Raw genomic sequence first — 26,573 nt, 5'->3', positions numbered from 1 at the left:
TAAGAGTTAATCCAGCTCCTGACTGTTACATGTGTTTGCAATTTTTACAGGCTCACTGAAGGTGAAAATTTTTTCCCATTTTATCCTCCCTATCTGTCAGTTTAAGGACTGACTGATCCTGAGATCCTCAATCCCAAACCAGGTCTTACACTGGTTGGCTTAGGCTTTTATACCCATCAGATATTGGCAGTGACACAGATCAGACTATCAAACTTATAGGAAGCACAGCCCAAGCCATTTATAAAGCTAATTTCTTTCACTTTAGTACAAGAATGTTTGCTAAGTATGTAAACTGCAAAATAGGACTGAGAAAAGACTAATTAATTTCATGGGATAAACAGTGGTTGGGTTTTCTGTGTACATGTTCTATATAAGTATTTCAAGGCAGTTTCTTCTGATATTACTATTGACAACAGATTTACTGTGGCAACGTAGAGAATCCTTGGATCATCACCACAGGGATGTGGGTCTGTGCAGAAGAACATACAAACTTTCAGAAGGCCAGACCTGAATTCACTAACACTGAAAACAGTAAAACCTGTCAATCTTTGAATCCTTCTGTATCTCAGCAGTTATTCACAAATCTATGCATCACCCATGGCTCTAATCTTTTCATCAATTAGGAGTTGTTAGTTCTATTTTTAACGCCTATTTTGAATTGTGTTACTTATCATAGTCTCTATTGCTACCATCCTTGTACAACCAACAGATCTCATGGCAACAACTTCCTACCTAACTCCTTGCTTTCTCTTGCCCCTTCAATTCACTGTCTACATAGAAACTACAGTGATTTTTCTAAAGAAAATCCAAACTCCTTACCATGACTTACAAAACCTTACATTAACTGCCATTCCCTATCTCTCTTGATCTATCTTCAATTGATCCAACTTCCTTGTAACTACGAAGACAGATTGGCCTAAGAGTTGTTCCTTAAAACATGCCAAATTTGTTGTTTCAGGATATCTGCACTAGCTATTTTCCTGGATACTCACTTCCCAAGCATTTGTACTGTATTTGGGTCACAGCACAAATGTCAACTCCCTTGGGATGTTTTCCCTAACCCATTCTTGAATGGCCTCCTGCTTCCATCACAATCTCATGACTCTACTACTTTATTCCCTTTACAGCACTTTAACTGCAATGTTTTAATTTATGTTTGTTGGCTTACTCCAGTATTATGTAAGTTCTGTGAGAGCAAGTCCTCTTTAAAAAGAAACAAAAACAAAAAAAACTGCTACAGTCCTGCACCCAGAAAAGTAGCTAGCACACTGCAGAAGCTCAGTAAATGGTGTTAATTCACCGGTCCCTCAATTTACTTTCAAATCTTAATCAAATTTATGTAACAATATCGTCACATTAAGGAAGTGGGTGCTCTTTGTGCCGTGAAACTCAGAGATATTAAGATTAATATGAAACTGTGTTCTACACAGGTACCTAGCTAGGCTCAGGCCTAGGAATCCAAGCACTTTGAGAGGCCGACAGGAGGATGGCTTGAGCTCAAGAGCTTGAGACCAGCCTGGATAACACAGGGAGACCCCATCTCCACAATAAGTTAAAAGAAAAATTAGCCAGGCGTGGTGGCACGTACCTATAGGTCCAGCTACTTAGCAGGCTTAGCTGGGAGGATTGTTTGAGCCCAGGAGTGCGAGGCTTCAGTAACGATCATGCCACCACACCCCAACCTGGTTGACAGAATGAGGTTCTGACTCTTAAAAACAACAAAACACCTCGTGTTCTAGATTCAGTTTTTTGACAAAGGTGACACTACGGACATGAAAGGTCTTTTCTTATTAAAGACTGAGGAGAGGCTGGGCGTGGTGGCTCATGCCTGTAATCCTATCACCTTGGGAGGCCCAGGGGGGCAGATCACGGGGTCAGGAGATCAAGACCATTCTGGCTAACACGGTGAAACCCTGTCTCTACTAAAAATACAAAAAATTAGCCGGACATGGTCGCACTCATCTGTAGTCACAGCTACTCAGGAGGCTGAGGCAGTAGAATCGTTTGAATCTGGGAGGCGGAGGCTGCAGTAAGCCGAGATCACGCGACTGCATTCCAGCCTGGGTGACAGAGGAAGACTCTGTCTTAAAAAAAAAAAAGAAAATAAAAAACTGAGGAGAGGCAAAGGCAAATTCATGCCCCTGTATCCCTGATCTTGCGTATTTCCTTTTCTTACCTGTCTTGTTTCTTCATGTCTATACACCTTTAAAGTTCAGCTTACTTCCTAGCTCCTTAAGATGGTTTCCCAGCCTGTCTCAAATCATATTTATTCCTAACTTATATGCAATATTACTGAAATGTTCTGCCCTGACGGCTACCAGAGGGTTCAGAATATGTCGCTGTGTACTAAAAAGTTAACTATAGGCTTACTGTTGGGATATATTCACTTCTAAAGAAGGGCTCTACTTTTAATCAAGGGTCAATCACACGGCCCATCACACACAAAAGGTACGAGGCTTGGATATAAACCTAAGAAAACACGCATCATCTCGCCAGTCCAGGTCAATCACGGACAGCTTCCACAGGAGATCCGTCGCCCTCACACTCGATCTTGAAAGAGCAGCCATGCAGATACGCTAAACCCACCAGTGACAGTGAAGCTTGTGAATGCCAGGAAGAGAAAAAACCAAAACATGAAACAGGGGACACGCCACTTTGGCGTAGACGCAGGAACCGGTGAGAAATGATCGCAAGCTAGGCCCCATACTTACGCGGGACGCCTGCCAAGTCCGCGTGCGAGTAACCTGCTCCGCCAGCTCCGAAAAAGCCGGCCAACCCCCCAGTGGTTTTGTTGCCGCTTCCCCCGCCTCCTTCCATGGTATCGCAGCAAACCGGGTGCTTCCCGCTGCTGCCTCAAGCCTGGGTGTTCCGCTGGGCCGTTGCTTCTCTGAAACTGCGGGTAACCCCGCGTTGCCAGCGCCTCCTTCACACGCCGACCTTCCGGGCGCCGGTTCCCACTAAGCACCACACTTCCGCTTTGCGGCAGTGTGCGCCCCGGAAGCCGGAAGCGCCTAACGGCAGCTTTCCGGTGGTGGGAAAGTGAACGAAGCCCGAATCAAAGCGGCGCATGCTGAGGCAGGTGGGGTGCCAGTGGAAGAGGGAAGGCAGGGGACTGTTTACGGCCTGACTTGGGAGGCCGGCGGATCAGCAATTGCAGAAGCAGGCAGCGGCAGAGAGGGAATGGTGCGGGGAGACGCTGAGAAGGAGGCGCAGTCCGTCCCTCTCAGGGTTAGTGAATGAGGCTCTCTGCCCGGGCCGGCCCGGGGACAGTGCGCTGCGGGTCCCAGCATGAATGCGGGCCCCGGCTGTGAACCCTGCACCAAGCGACCCCGCTGGGGCGCCGCTGCAACTTCGCCGGCTGCTTCCGACGCCCGGAGCTTTCCCAGCAGGCAGAGGCGCGTCCTCGACACCAAGGACGCTCTCGTGCAGCTCAGGGTCCCACCGTCCTCTCCAGCCTGCGTCCCAGGGCGGGCGGGACAGCACAGAGGCAGCGCCACCTCGCTTGGTACGTGGGGAAATAAAAATGTTTGTCCTTCGCCTCGGCCCTAACCTTCTGGTCTCAGTCTAAGGACCCAAGGGCTCCAGTCACTCCTTTCTGGTCTTGTGTGCATCATCACTTTGAGGTCCACTTGTTGAGCTACCAAACCCACTAGTGGGTGAATGGGGCCGCATTTTTCCCGGTGCGATTGAGGTGAGAAACTCTGATGAGCGGTCACTCATAGGGCGGAAAATGGCAGGAGACGCCACCACCTGTTTGATTCTTCAGGTTTGATTGAGAAATTGCCTTAGCCGTCAAGAAGACTTAATTGTGTATGTGAAACAGTAGGGCATTTCAGCCTCTAGATAGGAGGAAAACAACTTCACTTGTTCAGATTCTGGGTCCCAGGGTGCAGAACTATTAGTCTAGGCTGGCATTGTACTCGTCCCTGGCATACAGTGTTGAACAAGAGAAACTTGGCCTCTGCCTTCATATCTTAAAATCTATCTGGAGAGATAGACAATAGCAAAAGTTAATATAATAAAAGGTGATGGATGTTCTGACAGATGAAGGACAGATTGTTCTACCTAACCTAATTTATGGGATCGAAGATAGACCTCCAGAAGATGAAATCCTTATTCTGAGGACTTTAGTATGAGTAGGAGGAGTTAGGTGAAGAGGAAGTAAGGAAGTGTTACAGGAATGCAACTGAGTCCGGGCGCGGTGGCTTACGCTTGTAATTCCTACACTTTGGGAGACCGAGGTGGGTAGATCATTTGAGGTCAGGAGTTCAAGACCTGCCTGGCCCTTGTCTCTCTCTCTCTCTTTTTTTTTTTTTTTTTTTAAATAGAGACAGGGTCTTGCTATGTTGCCCAGGCTGGAGTGCAGTGGCTATTCACAGGCGCCATCCCACTACAACTTAGTGCGGACACCCAATCGGCATAGCACACTACAGTCCAGAACTCCTGGACTCAAGCGATCCTCCTACCTCAGCCTCCCGAGTAGCTGGGACTACAGGCGTGTGCCACCGCGCCTGGCAACCCCGTCTCTACAAAAAATAGAAAAAATGAGTCAGGCGTGGTGGCGGGCAACTGTAATCGCAGCTACTCAGGAGGCTGAGAGAGGAGAATCGCTTGAACCCAGGAGGCAGAGGTTGCAGTGTGCGGAGATCGTACCATTGCACTCCATCCAGCCTGGGCAACAAGAGCAAAACTACGCCTCAAAAAAAAAAAAAAAAAAAGAGTGCAACTGATGCGTAGAGTAAACACAAGAGAGCAGAAAGAGATGAGGCTGCAGAGTGGTAGAGAAAAGTCAATCAAATTGGATATGTAGACAGTGCTAAGGATTTTGAACTTTAAGGGCAATGAGATGCTACTCAAGTGTTTTTAGTAGGGGAGTGACTTCATTAGATTTGTTGAAAAGTCTGTGGCTGGTGTGTAGAAAATAAAGAATGGATTGAAGGGGAACTTAAGTGGAGCCCCAAGACTCAGTTAAGGAGTTAATCTAGGTTGGAAATAATTGTAGCTTAGACTTGAATGCTGGCAATAGGGAAGGGGGTGGATTCAGGAAAGAATGGGCTACTTGAATTTCTACCTCAGAAGAATTATTTCTGTGCTGGAGTTGTAGATTGGGGAGTTTTTGGCATAAACATCATAATGGATGCTATGGGCATAGTTAAGAACATATAAACATGTAGAGAAGTAAAGGTGACCTAGGGCAGAGGCTTTAGGAACACCTACGTTCAAGGGTAGACTGAAGAGAAGCGGCTGCAGAGGTGGGAGGAAAGCCTGGCTTGTGTCAGGTAAAGGAGAGCATTTCAAAAAGGATGTATTGGTTAACAGTGCAAGAGGCTGGCAGAGCTCAGGCAGTTCTCTGGTGAAGGGTGTACACTTAGATGTCTTAGAACTAAGGGGCAGTAAGGAGCAGACTTGCACTAAGCCTTGAAAGATGAGCAAGATTTGCTGTATAAATCCAGAGAAGAAAACTATACACGCAGAGGGAAAAAGACATGCAAAAGTTGGTAAGACTAGAGCATAAGGTGACAGAGGAGTGTCAGATGAAGCTGGATGATAGGCGGGAGCTTATCATGAAGAAACTCAAGTTCCATTTTAAGGAATTTCAACCTTATTGTGCAGTTAATGGAGAAACCACTAAAAAGCTTTAAGAGTGGGAATACCATTTGGTTAATATTTTAGAAAATATGGCTTAAGCAGTGGCTTTTGGACTTTTCTAACAATAACCCACAGCATAAACTTTGTCTGGTACACAGAGTAAGAAATATATGTAACCTGGCAAATAAGCCATATTTATAACTGAAATAAATGTTTCATGAAATAATACTTAACCTTACTATGTGTGATGCATTCTTATGTTGTCTGTATTATTTCACTGAAAAATAACTGGTCATTTGTAGTTGTAGAACACTGGATAGTCAAGACTGTAGACAGGGAGACTAGTTGCAAGAAACAAATGGCAGTTGTCTAATAAGTGATGTGTTTAAAGGGTATAAGGAAGAGATGGATTTAAAATTTAGGGTATAGATTTTAGAGAACTTGGTATAGGGGAGAGGGAACTGAAGGTGAACATCTGGTTTATATTCAGGTGTACTTCAGCTTCTGTGACAGGATAATTTGTGGTTTCATTAACCTTATTTGCATGTAAAGGAGGAGGAGTTAGCTGCCAATATGGGTGGGGGCAGTCAGTCCTCACTGATTGGATCTTAATTAAGATTTCTGCAGAAGAGGTACCAAATGAATACTTGGGGCTGTATTTCACATGTGTAAATGCTATCTAATACCTGGCACTGGACACAAACTTTGAACATTAACAGAATGTTCAAAGTCTGTATTTCAACAAAAGCCCCATTGTTAGAATTTTTGGGATTCCTTTAGGAACTTGGTATTTAAATTTTTATATATAATTATCCTAGGATAAGTAGGTAGTGTAGAGAAATGGATATCTATTGGGTATCTTTAAATTTTATATTATTTATCTCCCTGGGCACATTTCTTATATTGATTGAAATCGCAAATCTTGCTGGGCATGGTGACATGCACCAGTAGTCCCAGCTACTTAGGAGGCTAAGGCAAGAGGATCACTTGAGCCCAGGAGTTCCAATCTAGCCTGAACAACATAGTGAGACTCCACTTCTGAAAAAGAAAGGAAGGAAGGGAGGGAGGGAGAGGAAGGAAGAAAGAAAAGGACTGTGCACACTTGCGTTGTGATGATGAAGGGTTTATCCAAATCTGTTGCTTTAGACTTTTTGTGAAAGTGGTGTGTTCTTTGAAATGCTGGAGAATTTTATGGCATTTGTGTCTTGCTTGTATATAGCTGTTAATTGAATGACCTATAGCTGTTAATTGAATGACCTGCTGATTAAAATACCCTCAGTAATGTTACTGATGAGAATAAATGTAAATGATGTGAAGTCAAAGTGGGAGAATTACTCTCAGTGGGAAAAAAAAAAAAAAAAAACTAGGTGGAAATGTTGGGATACAACATATTTGATAACATATTGATAATATATTTGCTGCTTTGTGAGGCAGGACACAATATTTTCTGTGACTTTTACATTGTAATTGATCTGCATAACTCTTAGAAGTAGGTGTTATTAGCTTCATTTTCTGGGTGAGGAAATAAAGGCTTAGCGAAGTAAAGTAACTTGACCAAGAGGGTGCTAGTAAATGACAGAACAAAGATCTCAACACAAGACTATCTGACCAAAGATCTTATATCTTTTCATCACTTCTTATTGCCTCTCTTTTTGTATGCTCTAACTATTTCTAGTTAAAATTTCTAGGAAACGTGGAAAGCATCATTTTATGCTTCCTTCAGGAGTAAGAAAGATAAAGCTCTGACATAGTCCTGTGGTGTGTTGGGAAGGAAACCTTAGGAAGACAAAAGTAGTGATATTGGAAAGAGCAGTAAGCAGTCCTTTCTCTCAGGCCCTAAGAGAGATTGAGCAGTGTTTTTTAGCAGAAGATACTGATTCCTCACCTCTTGCTTTTCCTCCTTCATCCCTTCCTCAGGCTTCAGGAAGCGTCAAGCTGGAGAGAGAACACATTCTCAGAGTCAGGGCTATAGGAGGGAGCTCTCTTCTTCCTCACCATCACTGGAACACTCCTGGTTTTTCATGAAATAATGTGTGCAGTCTTTAGGTTCTGTAGACATATGACTGTAGTATGTGCTTCGTGTGTATTTTAGGAACCTAGTCTTTGTATCTTAACATTAATCTTTATAGAAAAAAGATGTTTTAACTTCTAAACCGACTCAAAAAATGAATGTTTTGGCATTTATTGGTCTGTAATTTGGTCTATAGTACAGTTTAGAAAAATTGAGAAGACGAAACTATAGAAAAAGTTTCAGAATCAAATGGTTCATCCCTCTGACTGAAGCTTATTTTTTCTCTGAAGCCTGATCTACTACAGAAATACTAAATAAAATCACTAAAGTAATGATGTTTAACAGTAAGAAATCACTATGTATAATTACTTTTTTGTGATATAAACTTTTTTGAAACACTAATCAAAGACTTTTACTAGCTGCATTATTAGTATTTTGTGGAAGGTATATTTTTCTGGTATAAAATTTTCCCTGTCTGAAATGTATTTTGATTATGCCATTATCTGAATGATAAATAAACCATTGATTTTCATATATTTGAGGCTGCATCTGTTTTGCTCAGTATGGTGTTTGAGGAAAGGTAGGTAAATAAGAAAGATCCTATGACATAGGATGCTGAGATTCTTACATTGCAATTTAGTGAATGTCTCAAACCTTAAACATTTGAGAATGTTTAAGATTTTATTTCTGATAATAAAATATGATGTACATTTAGTCCCTATTCAGTATATTCAACTTCGACAGCATACTTATTTCTAATGGTTATATAAAATGTGGCTTGTATTTGTTTATATTGCATCTCCCTCTCCTGAGCTATCAAATCTACTTTTGCTACTGTCTGCTGGTCATTTCTATGTAGTTACTTCTTTGGATCTCAAATTAGGATGTGCAGAATTGACCTAATCATATTTTTTTTCCTAAACACAAATCTCTTATATTCCATATTTCTACTTAAGGATGTCATCATTTTTCAAGTCTCTCAAGCTTAAAGCTTGGTTAAAGTCACTTTTAACCTCCCCTATTGTTGTGAAGGTTGTAATAACTTCCCTCAATTTTACTATTCTCACAAGGACTAGTTTATGTTCTTGGGCAGTAGTTGTTCAATCTAGTGGATCATCAAAATCACTTTTGGAAAAAAACATATATTCCAGCTCCCATCATGCCTTCATCCTACTTACATATAGATTCTGATTCAGTAGGACTGGGGTGTGGCCCCGAGGTCCATTTATTGCCGGCTTCCTGATGATCCAGATAGTTTAGGATCCACTGACCTGGACCAGTAGCTTCCTCCGTGGTTTCCGGCAATAGGCTCTTCCTTCTTGTCCCTCAGATTTATCCTCCAGGCTGCCACGCATGACTGTGAGCCTCCTAGAGGAGAGGAATCATATCTTGCAACATCTTTTTGTACTTCTCTTTGTGGGTCATTCAAGGTCCTACTGTATGATATGATCCTGGCTGACTATTCAACCATATTTTTTGTTGCTTTCTTTATTTTCTCTTTATGTGACTACATGTTTACTTTTCAAGGCGTAATTCAAGGCTTACCTCTTCCCAAAAAATCTTACCTAATTATGCCCACTTCCACTTTTTCCTGTTCACTGAAGTAATCTCTTCCTCGGAAATAACCTTAATTCCTTTATCAGGACCTATTTTAATAATAATGATAATTAAGAATCAACATTTACTAAGCATAAACCAGATAATGCCCTAAATGCTTTACATGAATTATTTTTACTTAAATTAAGCCTTACCTCATGAGAGATACTGTTATTTTGCATGTTTTACAAATGAGGGATCTGAGACACAGAGAAATGACCACTCATAAAGTAACATAGGAAGCTAATGGAAGAGCCAGGATTTGAATCCAGATATTCTGATTCCATAGCCTATGCTGCTTTTATCCTTTAGGCCATACCAACTCTTTTCGGCACCAGTCACTTTCTACCCTATGTCATATGTATTAATATTTATGTTTCTGTCGTATCCCTTATTACTTGAGGGCAAATACTTGAGTTATTAATCTTTTGTTTAACCGTAGAACCTAGCATAGTGCCTTGCATGTATAATATGCTGTAAATTTTTTTCTATTTGAAGGAATGTATGAATATACATTTTTTTTTATAGTTAACAAACAAAAGACTATTACCAGTTGGATGGACACTAAAGGAATCGAGACGGCGGAATCAGAAAGGTATAGAAACATTCCTATATAGAGAAATGAATAACAACGCATGGATGTTTTATCTTGCTGCTTTAGTATTTTCTCTTTGTTCATGCTTTTCTGTTCTCCTTTACCTATGTTCATTCGAAATCAACTTGTAAGCAATTTTTTAGAGAGTCCTGTGTGCCAGGGACTGTCCTGTATACTGGAGACACCAAGGTGAGAGAGGAATAGTCTGTATCTTTAAGATACTTACACTGTAGCAGTGGCCACAGACACAAAAACACATAATTACTGCCAAGCGTGATAGATGCAGCAGTAGAGGTGCGAGCAAGGCACAGTGGTGATTAGTGTATAGAAGAAACAAATGTTCAACTTTACCTTTGGTACCTAAAGAAGAAGACTTCATAGAGAGGTGAGTGACATTTATGACTTGAAGGAAAGGCAGGTGTTTGCCAGACACACGGCTGGGGGCAGGGCATTAGGGGCACATGCAGAGACATGGAGTCACAGAAGAACATGCTGTGTGCTCAGGTAACCACATGAACTTTAATTACTGCTGTGATACTAGGTATGATTGGATAAGTGGCTTTTTTGTATTATAAGTTGTTTTTAGTTCTTTCTGTTCTCTTGTAGTTTGGATAGTAAAGAAAACAACAATACAAGAATAGAATCCATGATGAGTTCTGTACGTAAAGATAACTTGTACCAACATAATGTAGAAAAATTAGAAAATGTTTCTAAGCTAAGTCTTGATAAGTCACCCACTGAAAAAAGTATGCAATATTTGAACCAGCATCAGACTGCAACGATGTGTAAGTGGCAAAATGAAGGGAAACACATGGAGCAGCTTTTGGAAAGTGAACCTCAGACTGTAACTCTGGTATCAGAGCAGTTTAGTAATGCTAACATTGATCGGTCACCTCAAAATGATGATCACAGTGACACAGACAGTGAAGAAAATAGAGACAATCAACAGTTTCTTACAACTGGAAAGCTTGCAAATGCAAAGCAGACTACAGAAGATGAACAGGCCAGAGAAGGCAGAAGCCACCGGAGGTGCAGCAAGTCTTGCCATCTTGGGGAAGACTGTGCAAGTTGTCAGCAGGAGGAGACAAACGTGGTGCCAGAGAGTCCGTTATCAGATGTTGGCTCTGAGGATGTTGGTACTGGACCAAAAAATGACAACAAATTGAGTAGACAAGAAAGTTGCCTAGGAAATTCTCCTCCATTTGAGAAGGAAAGTGAACCTGAGTCACCAATGGATGTAGATAATTCCAAAAATAGTTGTCAGGACTCAGAAGCAGATGAGGAGACAAGTCCAGGTTTTGATGAACAAGAAGATGGTAGTTCCTCCCAAACAGCAAATAAACCTTCAAGGTGCCAAGCAAGAGAAGCTGACACTGAATTTAGGAAACGGCACTCTACTAAGGGAGGTGAAGGTAGATTACATTTCCAATTTGAAGGAGGAGAAAGTCGCACTGGATTGAATGATTTAAATGCTAAACTACCTGGAAATATTCCTAGCCTGAATGTAGAATGCAGAAATTCCAAGCAACATGGAAAAAAGGATTCTAAAATCACAGATCATTTCATGAGAATGCCCAAAGCAGAGGACAGAAGGTAATTTTTTCTGTTAGGAGTATCTTTCCAATAACGTAATATGCTTTATAGTTTTGTAAGGGAGTTTAAGGAAGCTATGATTTCTAGTAAAGCAAAGAAATGGTTATGTTTCTTGTTAACTACTTATGCTAAATTTAAACTTAGACTCCAAAGTTTAAACTCTAAAAAGGCTAGAAACAGAAAACAAGAAGTAAAATACATACTAGAAATCAGATTTTTATGAACTTACTTTTGGTATTTATGGGAATTATTAGAACATGAAAATACTAGGTTGATAGTAGCTACTGTTTCTTCAGTTAGACTTTTTTTCTAGGCCATTGTATATTACACTTTTTATATTTTGTCTAATGTGGTGACAGGCAGACAGATGGTATTGTACTTACTAAATGAGAAAACTGAGATTTAGGTTAGAGAATTTGCTGGAATCATGTACCTTCTGAATGGTAATTCTGGGATTTAAGTCCAGGTGTGTCTGATTACAAAGCTTATATTTTGCCATTACCCCATATGGAATCTTAAATCCCCTCAATGATTTCTGTGATCTGAGTTTCCTGAAATAGTGCGATCAGCATGCAAGAGTGAGTTCACTTCATTAAAAATTACTATGTAGATGATACTGTGAACCATGACTCATTTCTGTTTTGAGAAGGCGATTTACATGTGTTTGGAACTTTCTTCCACAGGCTGTTGAAAATAAGCTCGTGAGTTTTATTATAAGCTTTATAAGTTTTTCTTTTGATTGTAAATATAAAACATATAAAGTAAGTGAGCAAGTATGCGTACTTTAAACAATGAAGTTCTGGGTAAGTTTTGTGCTTGTGTATCTAATGGAATTGAAACAGTAAATAATTTGTGACTAGATACATTTGTCTTGACCTTAGAAAAGAACAATGCGAGACCAAACATCAAAGAACAGAAAGGAAGATCCCTAAATACGTTCCGCCTCACCTTTCTCCAGATAAGAAGTGGCTTGGAACTCCCATTGAGGAGATGAGAAGAATGCCTTGGTGTGGGATCCGGCTGCCTCTCTTGAGACCATCTGCCAATCACACAGTAACTATTCGGGTAGGTAGCACCCCTTACCGATGATGAGAGAAGACTGGAAGTCCTCATTTATTGTGATATTTATTAAGTGGAAAAACAGACCAAGGTTTAGAAAGGTCTTCTGTTTTCTGCGTATATAAAATACTGAGAAGTCTACAGAATAAAGAAATAAAATAATAATATAGAACTTAACAAATTAGCAATCATTGTCAGCTGATAAAGTTGAAATATTTTCAGTATTTTTAAGAAACCTCATTGGATTCTTTTTTTTTTCTTTTTACTCAATTTATAGTATTCTGCAGTCACTGCACAATCCTGCATTCATCCCTAAAATTCAAAGTTATGTATGGTTTAGTGTCCTTAAATCATTATACAGTTTTGCCCCCCAACCCTTTTTTTTTTTTTTTTGCAGCAGACCAGAGTTTTCCTATTACTCAAATCAGTCTCCCCGAGCATTCAGGAATCAGAGTTTTTAAGGATAATTTTGTGGGGGAGGAAGGCCAGTGAGTCAAGAGTGCTGATTGGTTGAATCAGAAGAGGAAATCATGGGAAGTTGAAGCTGTCCTCTTGTGCTGAGTCAGTTCCTGGGTGGGGGCCACAAGATCAGAAGAGCCAGTTTATCCATCCGGGTGGGGCCAGCTGATCCATCAAGTGCAGGGTTTGCAAAGTATCTCAAGCACTGATCTTTGCAGGTTAGGGAGGGTCAAAATCTTGTAGCCTCCAGCTACACAGCTCCTAAACCATAATTTCTAATCTTGTGGCTACTTCGTTAGTCCTGCAATGGCAATATAGTCCCCAGGCAAGAAGGGGGTTTGTTTTCGGAGAAGGCTGTTATGGTCTTTGTTTTAACATTATAATGTCATAACAACATTATAACAAAACATAACTAAAGACTAACTTTATAACAAAAGACAAGGGCTATGGCAATTATGAGCCACGGACCTGGACAGAAACCAATGTGCATATCATAACACTACATTAACAGAAACTCTGTACATATTAAATTATTATACCTTCTTCCCTGCTTCCCCTAGTTCCTAGTAACCTCTTTTGTACTTTCTGTGTGTTCTTGCTTTTAAAAAATAACTTTATTGAGGTATATAAAAATTCACCCATTTTAAGTGCTCAATTTGGTGTTACTGAGTCCATTTATTGAGCTATGTGACCATCATGATAATCCAGTTTTAGATTTCTGTCACTTGCTGGGTAGTCTTAAACATTCATTTCATTTATTAATCTTTATGTAGATTTCACATGCACTACTAAAAAAATTGACATGATCCCTTTTAACATACAGTTTAGTGTAGATGTGATTAACTATTTTGAAATTCAGAATTCTTTGACATGTTTAGAAGTGGCAGTAACATTGAGCAAAGTTATGGGGTTTGAGCTGATCTTTAAAAGATGAGCATAAATTTCTGAGGTGGAGTTAGTAGGATAGGAGACTTCTGGACAGATATACAAGATTTTTTTTTTTTTTTTTGTTTTTGAGACAGAGTCTCACTCCGTCACCAGGCACCAGGCTGGAGTGCAGTGGCGCGACCTCGGCTCACTGCAGCCTCCACCTCCCGGGTTCAAGCAATTCTCCTGCCTCAGCCTCCCGAGTAGCTGGGACTACAGGCACATGCCACCACGCCCAGCTAATTCTTTTGTATTTTTGGTAAGATGGGGTTACACCATGTTGGCCAGGATGGTCTCGATCTCTTGACCTCATGATTCGCCCGCCTCGGCCTCCCAAAGTGCTGGGATTACAGGCGTTAGCCACCGCACCCAGCCAGATATACAAGATTTATAAGAAAAGGCTGTGTGGTTGAAAACTATCTGTTTTAGAGATGGAAAACAGTGCCTTTACTGGAGTGTGGAATTTGGATGGGGAATAGAGGAAGAGACTTGAAAATTGGATTAGGTTCATATCATAGAGGACTTCAAGTGCCAGGAACCAGACTTCATTCATGTCTGTGCAGACAGTATTTGTGCTGTAGCAAGATTGATCAGACAGCTAGCTGCATATAAGGAAAACAAGTGTGAATACACCGGGAGCCAGAAGAGGTAATGTAAGAGGCCAGATAAGAGATAAGCAAGGCAACAGTATGTACTGAATTGTGCTGCATAGAGGTGCTTCAGGGGTTCTTTTGAAGTTTGATACAAATTTCGTTTCTAAATTATATTTTTAACAGTGAAAAACTTGTTAAAAAAGAACTATACAATCAAATTTGAAGATGCTTAATTCCACATTTTAACAAGCTGTTTTTGCCAAGATAACCTATTTTTGTGCAGACCACAGAGCCAACTTCTCTTGCTATCCTTTATCTGAAGTTAGCCTAATATCAAACAGTTTTTAAAATGTTACCGTTTGCAACTGTATAGGTGTGTGAATTAGGATTTTCTTAATAATGTGTAAGACAGATAAATGTAAACTAAATGGTAGATTTATGTAAGCTTTAGCTTTCATCCCTAACTGTTAATTTCAAATTTTGTTCTTAAAACTGTCCCATCGTCACTTATTGATTTTAGAGTAAGTAAAAGTCACTATAAAAACTGTATTTCTAAAAATAGCTTTGGTTTGACTTTAAACAACTTTATGTCAGATTTCTTAGGGGAAAAAAGGATTCTGCTATTTTCAAAAGCTTGAAAATCACTGAGATAATAAGCATGGGAATAAAAAAGAGAAAATAGAGCAGGAGTGAAAGTTCATTAAAAAGCTTTAGAGCAGGAATGAAAGGAAGTACACGTGGAAGAGGGCCAAGCAGGCAACTTGAGAGATCAAGTACATAGTTTGACCTTTGACTTGAGGTTTTATATGTTGGCGTGCTTCCAGGGTGTTGTGCCCCCTTCTCCCCTGATTCTTCCTTTGAGGTGGGCTGTCTGCACGCACAGTGTGATTATTGCAGTTGTACACGTGCTTGCTTGAAGCATTCTTCCCTTACCAGTAGAGTGTTCTTATAAGGCCATATACCAGTTAAACTCTGCCATTTTGCCTCATATGCTGGAGCTGACTTGCCCAACTCCTGAGATCTTACCAGGATGTTGCTGATCACCAGTTTTAGGTTTTTCTATGTATTGGGTGACTCCTTTCCCTGTTACCGGCTGCATCCAATTACTATTTTAGAGAGGCAGTTTCACAGCTGCCTGTGCATCACTTGATGGTTGCCTGACATTCCTCATGGTAGTAGGGGCCCTGTCCTGCCCTACTCATGTCTGACTGGCTACCTACTGTAACACTTCCTCAAACATTTACTTAATAGTTATTATAGTAGCATATGTGTGTATATATATATTTGCATGTATCTGCATACACATACACATATGCATGTGCCAGGTTCTATCTTAAATATTCAGAATACAAAGTTAATATGGTTATGTTCAGGGATTTTGGGATCCAATGAGGGAAAGGAAAACAAGTGTGCTTTAGCATTATAATAATCTAACAAAACAAGATAAATAACTGCCTACTTTAACGTTTCTAAAGACTTCATAAAGATAATGAAAACTTGGCAGAGATATGAAGGTGACAATAGAGATTTAAATAGATAAAGCGGGGAGGTGGCAATTGGTAGTAGTGGTATTAAAAAGCGAAGCTACAGTAGTATGTATACAGACATATAGATAGGAAAATGAATTTGCTATGTTTAAGGAATTTTAAATCTTGTTTAAGAATTGTTTGGAATGAATAGTGTTTTGATAAGAAAGTATATGAAAATCAGGATGACCTCTGGAATCAGAGTATAGGCCTTATAGCATTAGAAGCCTGAAGTTCTTTAGATAGATAATGTTATTCCAAAGTGATGGTAAGGGTTTTCTGGGGACTGAATGTGTCTAGCAACAGCTGGAGTTAGGGAGAAGGATAGGAAGCACTTGGTAAAAGCTGAGACAAAGAAGGATTCTTAGAGGGTTTGGAGCTAGAATATACACTGGATCTAGTGACTTGGAACCTGATTGAATGGAGGTGAGTAATGGAAAGAGCTGAAGGGTTCTTTGGCGTTTCTTGCCTGGGAGCTGGTTATTTTATGGCATTTGCTTTGGTTACTTTGGATTATTTTGTAGAAGTTACATTTAGTTTTTATGCACTGACAATTTTGTTTACCCTCAATTTCAGGTAGATCTTTTGCGAGCAGGAGAAGTTCCTAAACCTTTTCCAACACATTATAAAGATTTGTGGGATAACAAGCACGTTAAAATGCCTTGTTCAGAACAAAATTTGTATCCAGTAGAAGATGAGGTAAGAACAAAACCAAGGTTCTTTTAGTCTCTGAAAAATGGTTTAGTACTTGCTTGTTTGACCTTTGATTCTGTAATGCAAAAGAACTTAGAATAGCTTCCTCATATGTTTTTCTTTTTTCTGAAAGAATGGTGAGCGAACTGCCGGGAGCCGGTGGGAGCTCATTCAGACTGCACTTCTCAACAAATTTACACGACCCCAAAACTTGAAGGTATGTTCTTTTTACCATTCTTGTCTCTTACACATATCTCTCAGAGATGGCCCTGTGTCTCCTCTCTCATAGACTTTTTGGTCTTAATAGACTCAGCAACATTCTTTAGATGCAAAGTGAGCTACCTGGCACTAAGGAAGGCTCTTTAGAGACATTCTACTAGGAAATGCAAAGAACTGAGAGTTATAAATGACTTGCCTGGAGCCACACAGAATAATTTGGAGAACCAGGAATAATACCTCTGTTTCTTGATTCCCTATCCAATTTTCTTCAGTCCAAGCTACTTTTTTATTTTTTGTTTTAAAATTATCATGTTTCTGAAATATCTTTAAATCAGGAAAGAATTATGACTTCAGCCAAATTTGCCCAAAGGGAAGCTGAGTTTTGTAATGATTAAAGTATACATTAAGCATTCAGGTTTTTATTGCTCTTAATATAGCTTCTAGCAGTTTAATAATTTATTTATTAATCATATTTTGACAATAATTTATTTTTTGATATATTTATATTTCATTTAAGACTGCAAGGGCAAGCATTAGATTGTTTTTCTAATATCTAAAATATGAGTGTGTGTGTGTGTGTGTGTGTGTGTGGGCACTATAGCCATGAAAACTTTTAATGTTTTTATAAATATAAACAGTGACAATTTTTTATACTTCTATGAAAATGGGTTTTATTTTCCTTCAAAGACTTAATTTGGTATGTAGTTTCTCAGATTTCTTTTTTATTTATTTTTAAATTTTTTTTTATTTTTTATTTCTGATAAAGCTTATAATAGTTTCTCAGATTTCTTAATATTTTCTACTGATACTTGCAGGTTATTCTTAAACTTTCTATACCTTTCTTTAACTCCTGTGTTTTTTTTTCTTTATGTGAAAAACATTGATATCTTATACCATAATGTATTTTATGTATTTTGAGGACGTTATTCCTTGGGGACAGTGTTTTTCAATCTTCTAATGGGCTCTTTAAAAAAAAAAAAAAAAAAAAAAGCAGACTCTTTATTTATTTTTTTACATTACAAATTGATTAATTTAAAACAGTTACCAAAAAACCACACAACAAAATAGAGATTATGCTTAGAATTATTAATGGTTTGTTAAAAATCAGATAGGATTACAGGGTAAGAAATGGTATTAATTGTGGGGAGCACCTGACTAGTTCTAAGACTTTAGATACAATGCAGTTGGTTACATATTAATTCAACCATCATTTACTGGGGATAGTAAATGGTGGATCAGTAATTTATCTATAGGAAACTCCTACACAGTTCCATGAAGACCTCCCAGTCCCATCCTTCTCCACTCCTTAGGACCCTAAAGCCACCTGGATGTGAACATTTCCAACGTTCTTTCTCCACACCATTCCCTTAGCTGTGTATTCTTTCTACACCTAAGGTGCTGTGCAAGCTGAGAGCATTCTGTTCTGTGCAGCTGGAACATGTACTCTTTTGGCTGCAGGGATCCTGTGTGACTAAGAAGGTTTTCGGGGCAGCCTTATTTTAATACTTCAAGTTAGCCATGAGTACAGTCACTCCCTTCCCCAACACAATCTGGATTCTCTTGAATGCAGGTATCAAACAAATGAAGGATCAACCCTCCCTTCAGCAACACCAACAATACACTAGCCACTCACAGCTCACAACTACAAAAAGCAGACTCTTTAAATGGAAAAAATCTCAAGTTCTGCTAAAGTTTACTAGTTTTAGTATAATGTTAATTACATGTGTACAAACATAAAACTAAATATAAATTCCTTATACTTTTTTTTTTTTTTTTATTCTGGGTCTCACTCTGTCACCCAGGCTGGAGTGGAGTGGTGTGATCATGGCTCACTGCAGCCTCTGCTTCCCGGGCTCAAGCAGTCCTCTCATCTCAGCCTCCCGAGTAGTGGGGACTACAGGCACATAATACCATGCCCAGGCTAATTTTGTTTATTTTATTTTATTGTAGAGACAGGGTTTCTCTTTGTTGCCTAGGCTGGTCACCAACTCCTGGGCTCAAGTGATCCACATGCCTTGGACTCCAAAGGTGCTGGCTGGGATTATGGGTGTGAGCCACTGCTCTCAGCCAACTCCTTAAACACTGTACTGCTTGTACAGCTATATCAGCTTGATTTTTTTTTTTTTAATTTCAGGTATAATGAACCATCATTTGATTTGTATTTATTATGGTGAAAACAATTTGTAGTCAGTATTTTTTTTTTTTTGCACAGAAATTTTCAAATCACTGATTCAAACCCCAAAATAGTATGCTGAGAAATTCTTTAAAATACTGCATAAAGAGGAAATTATTTTGCAATTATTACTTTTCCTATTAATCACGAACAGTTGATAGATATTGGTGGATACAAAGATGGGATCTTCATATAGAACATCAGATTGCAGTGGTGCGATCTCAGTTCACTGCAACCTACACTTTCCTGGCTTGAGCGATTCTCATGCCTCAGCCTCCTGAGCTCAAGTGATCCTCCTGCCTCGGCCTCCCAAAGTACTGGGATTATAGGCATGAGCAACCACATGTGTACCAAGGTTTTTTAGAATTTAACATACCTGTACTGTGGTATGTTAAATTGTTCTACTGAGTAGGACAGCTCAATCTTTTCACTATTTTTGTCTATCAATAGCACCAGCCTTAATTCCTAAAGTGTGTTGTCATTTGGCTGTTGTTTTCTAAAAACAAAATTATAAACTCACATAAAGCAGGCCACCCAGGAGTACTACCTGGAGTCCATTTGAGGAATACTATCTTAGGTTCTTTATGTTTATTCTTCTAAACAGAGGCTGCTTTTAAGAATTTTCATATTTCTTCAAACACAAATAGAATAATTATAGTGAGGCTGGGCACAGTGGCTCATACCTGTAATCCCAGTACTTTGGGAGGCCGAGGCAGGTGGATCACCTGAGGTCAGGAGTTGGAAACCAGTCTGGCCAGCATGGTGAAACCCCGTCTTTACTAAAACTGCAAAAATTAGCCGAGCTTGGTGGTGGGAGCCTGTGATCCCAGCTGCTCAGGAGGCTGAAGCAATAGAATTGCTTGATCCCAGGAGTCGGAGGTTGCAGTGAGCTGAGATCGCAGCACTGCTCTCCAGATTGGGCAACAAAGGGCAAAACTCCGTCTCAAAAAAAAAAAAAATTATAGTGTTCTAAATTACGCAGTCTGCTTACCTCTCTAGCAGTTCCTTAATGCACCATGATTATTTCAGGAAGGGGTAATTGCTTTAATCTGAATTTTCTTTTCACATTTCTCTTATGGTAGATTCAATAGAACAGAGTAATCCATTGAGATATTTTTCTATCAGCTTGTGGTAATTATTTCCTTTGCTAAAAGAATGCTTTGAGAGAGGAAGAGGGAAACGTTAAATCCCTCTGATTGACTATAATGATCTTTTTGCTGTTTATATAGTACTTGATGTTGGATTTACAAGGATTAGACATTCATAATTTTAAGAGTAATAGCGTCCTCAAAAGTTGATTTACACAGTAGTACTTATATAAATAATATATGTGACAATTTGCACAGAAAGAATTTTTTTGTGCTTATTATGAATTATGCACGAAAAAGAACTTACTCAGTAGTTGATAAGAGTACAGAGTAGTATCCAGTTTTTCTAATGAGAGGCAACCTCATGGTAGACTACTTTTGAGACTTGAAGACTGAAGTAAAAATAAAGATGAGCTAGAGCTTAATGCTAATTATAAAACACTAAAAGAATTAGAGAATTACAGTGAAGAATTAGATTGCAATTGCTATTTAAAATGTTTGTCCTTACCAGCTTTGAGAAATCATAATTTATGGATAACAAAGTATATCCTTTTAAAATGCGTCATTTTATAAGTTTTGACATTTACACATACCCATGAAGTGTTCATTGTAATCATGATACAGAATGTTTGTGTCATCCCCAAAGATTTCTCTACCAGCTTTGCAGTCTATTCTTCTTTCTGCTCTGGCCCCAGACAACTACTGATCTGTTCTTTTCACTATATATTCTACATGAATGGAATCATAGTAGGTATGTCTGGCTTCATTTCACTTAAAATGAAGGTTTTTGAGATTCAGCCAGGTTGTTCAGTGTATTGGTAGTTTGCTCCAGTATATGCATTGTTTATTCATTCACCTATTGATAGACATTTCTATTTAATACTTTATGAGGTTTTGAAATTAGATACCAGTGACTGGAAAAAAAAAAAATCTTAAAATCTTTTCATGTTTTTTCTTTCTTTCTTTTACTTATTTATTTAGTTTTTGAGACAGGATCTCACTCTGCCAACCAGGCTGGAGTGCAGTGGTGTGATTTCGGCTCACTGCAATCTCAACCTCCGGGGCTCCAGTAATCCTCCCACCTCAGCCCCCCAAATAGCTGGGACTACAGGCATGCACTACCACACTTGGTTAATTTTTGTATTTTTTTCTAGGGGTCTTGCCATGTTGCCCAGGCTAATCTCGAACTCCTGGACTCCAAAACAATTCACCTGCCTTAAAGTGCTATGATTACAGGCATGAGCCACCGTGCAGGCCATAATCTCTTAATTCTTAATAGAAAATGTTATGTTATGACTTGTGAGCGAAAAATAAAGGCTCTTTCTATTGCCTATTCAAATGGTTAAAAGCTACACCAGTAGATGGCATAATATTTTGACTTTTCATTCTACCTATATGTGTACTTTATGTGAATTGCTGGAGGAAGATAATTATTTGTATATATTGTATAAAAATACCTTATAGTATAGGAAAAAAGACCGTTTTATACTTTAGACCAGTGTTTCTCCATCCGTTTTTCATTCTTTCCCTCTATCCCAGGAGCCATTTAAAATATTTTTTTCCTAATCTCCTCGTCCCCATGAAAATTTTATTTATTTTTTTTTTTTTACAAAAAAAAATTTATATCTCAGCCCTATTAACTGACCCATGAAATTTTCATACTACAAATATACTATGTATCTTTGTGTATGTATAATGTGACGCTTTCAAGGACCACCAACAATTGTGATATCTAAGTCTATTTTTTTATCCCTCAAGATCCAGTTTTTGTCTGTTTGGAGTATATTACCCTATTTAGAATGCAGGCTTTAGGGTGTAACTATGTTTTTCACCTATTAGTTGACCTTTCTAATCTCATTTTTCTAAGTGAATAATAAATTTGTATTCATTATGTTTGTCTGTAACTATTGGTGTCTGTATCAGTAGTAGGAGGAGGTAGTAGGAAGCTTGTCTAACATTTTGGAATGTACTGGAAGTAGTTCATAAAAAAGACAGGCTCTTCATAGTTCATTCACTTGGCCATATCATGATGTTTTATTTCTGCATTTTCCACAGGATGCTATTCTGAAATACAATGTCGCATATTCTAAGAAATGGGACTTTACAGCTTTGATTGATTTCTGGGATAAGGTAAAAATATGCTTATTTCTTTATGAAAATATCATTGACAACACTATAAGAAGATTTGAGAAAAATACCCATAATTCTGCCACATTAAGATAATTATCTTTTAGTTATAAATTTGCTATTATTTTATATGTATATTTTAGGTAAATATAATTAGGAGTTAATATTGAATTTTGTTTTATCCTTTTATTATACACATTTTCTGTTATATTTTCATACCATTGTCAGCATTATATAGGAATGTATAGTATTCCATGACTAGATTTTGAGAATATAATGGTTCCCATATTCTCAAATATCTAGGTTGCATCCAGTTTTACCCTGAATTGCATTGTGGCAACATAATTTTATATGTATATATATTTTCCCATATTTGATATTGTGTCTTTAGGTGATTTCCAGAAATTAGATGACTAAGTCAAAGAGCACAAAACATTTGTTTTAAAATCTTTTACAAACTTTTGCCATAAAATCATTTTCCTGTAGATTAATTGTAGCAATTTACTATGCTGCCAGCAGTGGATAGGAGTATCACTTTCATAGTACAATTAGCAGAGGGGGTCTTTTCATTTGTCTATTGGCTATTTGTGTATCTTCTCTGGAGAAACATCTATTCAAATTTTTTGTCTTTATTATTGAATTTTAGGCATTCTTTATATATTTTAGATGCAGATTCCTTATCAAATATATGACTTGCAAATATTTTCTCCGATTTTGTGGGTTTTTTTTTTTTTTTTTTCATTTTCCTGATGGTATACTTTGAAGCTCAAAAGTTTTTAATTTCGATGAAGTCGAGTTTATCATTTTTTTCTTTTCTTCTATTTTTGGGATCATATCTAAGAAGCTAATCTAAGATCAAGAAGATTTATGTTTTTTCTAAGAATTGTATAGCTTTACCTCCTATACTATGACCATTCCCATTTTGTGTTAATTTTTGTATGTGATGTAAATTAAGGGTCTAATTTGATTATTTTCCATGTGAATACCCATTTTCAGTTAATTTTTACATGTGGTGTAAGGTAGGAGTTCAGCTTCATTGTTTGGCATGTGGATTGCAAGCTGTCCCAGCACCATTTGTTGAAAATACTCTTCTATCCCTGTTGAATTGTCTTGGCACCTTTTCAAAATCAATTGATGTAAGGATTGTTTCTGGCCTCTCAATTCTACTCCACTGATCTATATGTCTGTCCTTGTGCTGGTACCACACAGTCTTGGTTCCTGTGGCTCTGTGGTAAGCTTTAAAATCAGGAAGTGTGTGTCCTGTAACTGTCCTTCTTCAAGTTTGTTTTGGCTCTTTTTGGATTCTTTGCATTTCACTCTGAATTTTAGGATTAGTTTGTTACTTTCTGCAAAAAACCTAGGTGCTAAGGGCAATTTTTATGTCACATTAATAGAATCCAAACTAATTGTACATTTTGAGATAGTGCCAGTAATCTCAGGATTATCTTATCAAGCTTTTGACTCATATAGCCTTTAAAAGGCAGACATAAAGTGAATAATGGAAGCCTTATTCTTGTGTCTAGAAATTGGATATCTCAGGGTATCCTTGAATCTAAATGTCTTTCACTGTTGCAGCAATGTAATATCTGATGCAATGAAAAGTAGTTCAAACTGATATAATCATTATCCTTGTCACTTAAGTTACCAGGAGATAACATTTGTATTGTAACTTTCTGGGCTTAAATTGGATATGGTGGTTAAGTTGGGTAAAAAGTAATGTAAAATTGGATACCTGGAGATGGCAGTAAAACATGCCATTGGTTATAATACCTCTGTCACTTTGCTATGAGGTAGTCATTTTTTTCTCTCTTCTTAATCAGAATACTCAGACAGGACCTTGTTTCCCATTTATCTGGTGACCTTGCCCAGAAGCATGCTTGAAACGGGTAATATATAGCAAGTTTTTGTGTGGTTAGTGTACATTATAAATATGAGATGATTACTCAGGTGCTGATGATAGTTTTACAGTTCTTTAGAGAGAGTAATCCTTACGTTTTTGACCTTCTGATATTTATTTATTTTTGAGATGGAATCTTATTCTGTCAACCAGGCTGGAGTGCAGGGGGGCGATCTCAGCTTACTGCAATCTCTGCCTTGAGGGTTCAAGCGATTCTCTTGCCTCAGCCTCCCAAGTAGCTGGGACTACAGGTGCCGCCACGTCACCCGGTTAATTTTTGTATTTTTAGTAGAGATGGGGTTTTGCCATGCTGGCCAGGCTGGTCTCAAATTCCTGACCTCAAGTGATCCACCCACATCGGCCTCCCAAAGTGTTGGGATTACATGCATGAGTCACTGTGCCCAACCAGACTTTCTAATTTTTATTTACTTTGTAAACATATGGAGGTTTGGAGAAGTCCCCACAACTACACTAAGTATTCATTTCTTATTGTATTCTTTAAGTCTTTGCCCACATATATGATGTCTTACAGCTAGATATAAATGTATGTTTAAAATTTATGCTGTATTACAAAATCTTCTGTTACGTAACTTTATAATGTTTAGTCTTAATGGTTGCAATAATATTCCATCAAATTGATAAATTTGATGAAATTTGATAGATTTGAGGAAATTTGTATAAGACATATCTAGAGATTTAAAGCTGATACTCCCTGTGATTGTTTGCTATTCTGTCATTATCAGTGTACTTAACAAAACACCTTGGATGTTTAATACACTTGTATATTTTTCTGTTTGTCAAATCTCCAGATATTATTCTAGAGCTTTACCAAGTCATTACTCACAGGGACAACAAGTTATTACCCACAGTGAGAAATAAGTGTCTGACATACATATAGGTGGGATCGGTGGAAGAAAAGATTTTTAGTGCAAGGGAAGCAATTGTTTGGCTTAGTTTTAAGTTGTAAATAAATTATATTTGGTTTGCATATTCAGTGTTTGTGTTCTGGAGTAGAAATGCTTGTTTATAAAGCGTTTTGTTTGTTGTTGTTTTTTTTTGTTTTTTTTTAAAGCCAGGCTGTAAGTGCAGTGTCACTGTCACAGCTCACTGTATCCTCGACCTTTCAGGCTACACCCATCCTCCCACCTCAGCTTCCCAAGATGCTGAGACTACACGCATGTGCTACCACGCCTGGCTAGTTTTTTTTTTTTTTTTTTTTTTTGTAGAAACAGGGTTTCACCATTTTTGCCCAGGCTGGTCTTGAACTCCTGGGCTAAAGCAATAGCTGTCTTCCCTCCTTGGCCTCCCAAAGGGCTGGGATTACAGGCATGAGCCATCGTGCCTGGCTTATAAATGGGTCTTTTTTTTTTTTTTTTTTTTGAGATGGAGTATCACTCTGTTGCCAGGCTGGAGTGCAGTGGTGAGATCTCGGCTCACTGCAACCTCCGCCTCCCAGGTTCATGCAATTCTCCTGCCTTAGCCTCCCTAGTAGATGGGACTCCAGGCATACACCAACACACCCAGCTGATTTTTGTATTTTTAGTAGAGATGGGGTTTCCCCATGTTGGCCAGATGGTCTCAATCTGTTGAGCTCGTCTCGGCCTCCCAAAGTGTTGGGATTACAGGTGTGAGCCACTGTGCCTGGCTGAAATCAAGGGTTCTTAAAAATTGTTTATTAGCAGGATTTGGCAATTTTTTTTTTTTTTCAAATTTATTTTTTGTTTGTTTTGAGAGAGGGTCTCACTCTGTTGCCCAGGCTGGAGTACAGTGGCATGATCTTGGCTCATGTAACCACCACCTCCCAGGTTCAGGCAATTCGCATGCCTCAACCTCCCGAGTACCTGGGACTACAGGCATATGCCACCACGCCCTGGTAGTTTTTGGATTTTCGGTAGAGACAGGGTTTCACCATGTTGGCCAAGCTGGTCTCAAACTCCTTACCGCAAGTGATTTGCCCACCTCGGCCTCTCAGGTGCTGGGATTACAGGTGTGAGCCACCGCGCCCAGCCAAATATTCCTCTTTTGGCACTGTTTCATTTCATTCATAGCGTGTTAACTTGTGAAATTTACATTAAAGCTGTAATAACTGAAGAAGGGCATGGCGGAGGTGTGTTTAAGGAGATTTCTTCTGCTTCTGTGATGCTGGCTTCTATTTCTGGACTTGGTGTTTGCTTTTAATTATTAATTATTGCTTTATAAAAATACGTATATATTTTATGTACTTTTTGAATATTTTACAGTAAGTATAAAATGTTAAACTAATATAAAGAGCTTTAAATCTGCAGTTGTTGTGTAGCAAACTTCTTAAGAATTAATTGGATTAATTAAGGATTAATGTTTGAAAGGAAGCCTAAGGATTTTAGTGACTGTTTCATCTTCTTTTCCATGTTTAGTTTTATGTCTGGAATTGAAAAAATAGAAATGTATA

At 38.6% G+C, this 26,573-nt stretch overlaps 2 protein-coding genes across 7 annotated transcripts in view; one reads left to right on the top strand and one right to left on the bottom strand.

Moving 5' to 3' along the window:
- The window catches only part of TIMM23B (translocase of inner mitochondrial membrane 23 homolog B), a 29,329-nt gene extending 26,338 nt beyond the window's left edge, over positions 1–2,991 (bottom strand). The window contains exon 1 of one of the 2 annotated variants that reach the window (XM_032266865.1): positions 2,712–2,991. In XM_032266865.1, coding sequence (XP_032122756.1) covers positions 2,712–2,817 — 106 coding nt within the window. In that variant the 5' untranslated portion in view covers positions 2,818–2,991. The remainder of the gene's footprint in view (positions 1–2,711) is intronic. The other variant, XM_032266866.1, reaches the window with a different exon arrangement.
- The window catches only part of PARG (poly(ADP-ribose) glycohydrolase), a 116,180-nt gene continuing 92,591 nt past the window's right edge, over positions 2,985–26,573 (top strand). Inside the window, exons 1-7 of one of the 5 annotated variants that reach the window (XM_032266854.1) lie at positions 2,985–3,505; positions 9,725–9,791; positions 10,398–11,384; positions 12,266–12,449; positions 16,525–16,647; positions 16,775–16,858; positions 22,177–22,251. In XM_032266854.1, coding sequence (XP_032122745.1) covers positions 3,289–3,505; positions 9,725–9,791; positions 10,398–11,384; positions 12,266–12,449; positions 16,525–16,647; positions 16,775–16,858; positions 22,177–22,251 — 1,737 coding nt within the window. In that variant the 5' untranslated portion in view covers positions 2,985–3,288. The remainder of the gene's footprint in view (positions 3,506–9,724; positions 9,792–10,397; positions 11,385–12,265; positions 12,450–16,524; positions 16,648–16,774; positions 16,859–22,176; positions 22,252–26,573) is intronic. The other 4 variants (XM_032266857.1, XM_032266856.1, XM_032266855.1 and 1 more) reach the window with 4 other exon arrangements.

This window comes from Sapajus apella, unplaced genomic scaffold, assembly GCF_009761245.1.
Source record: "Sapajus apella isolate SASKATOON/1434 unplaced genomic scaffold, GSC_monkey_1.0 scaffold161, whole genome shotgun sequence".
In the NCBI taxonomy this organism is placed as follows: Eukaryota; Metazoa; Chordata; class Mammalia; order Primates; family Cebidae; genus Sapajus; species Sapajus apella.
Note: the sequence above shows the minus strand (reverse complement) of the source record. Positions and strands in the feature narration are given on the sequence as shown.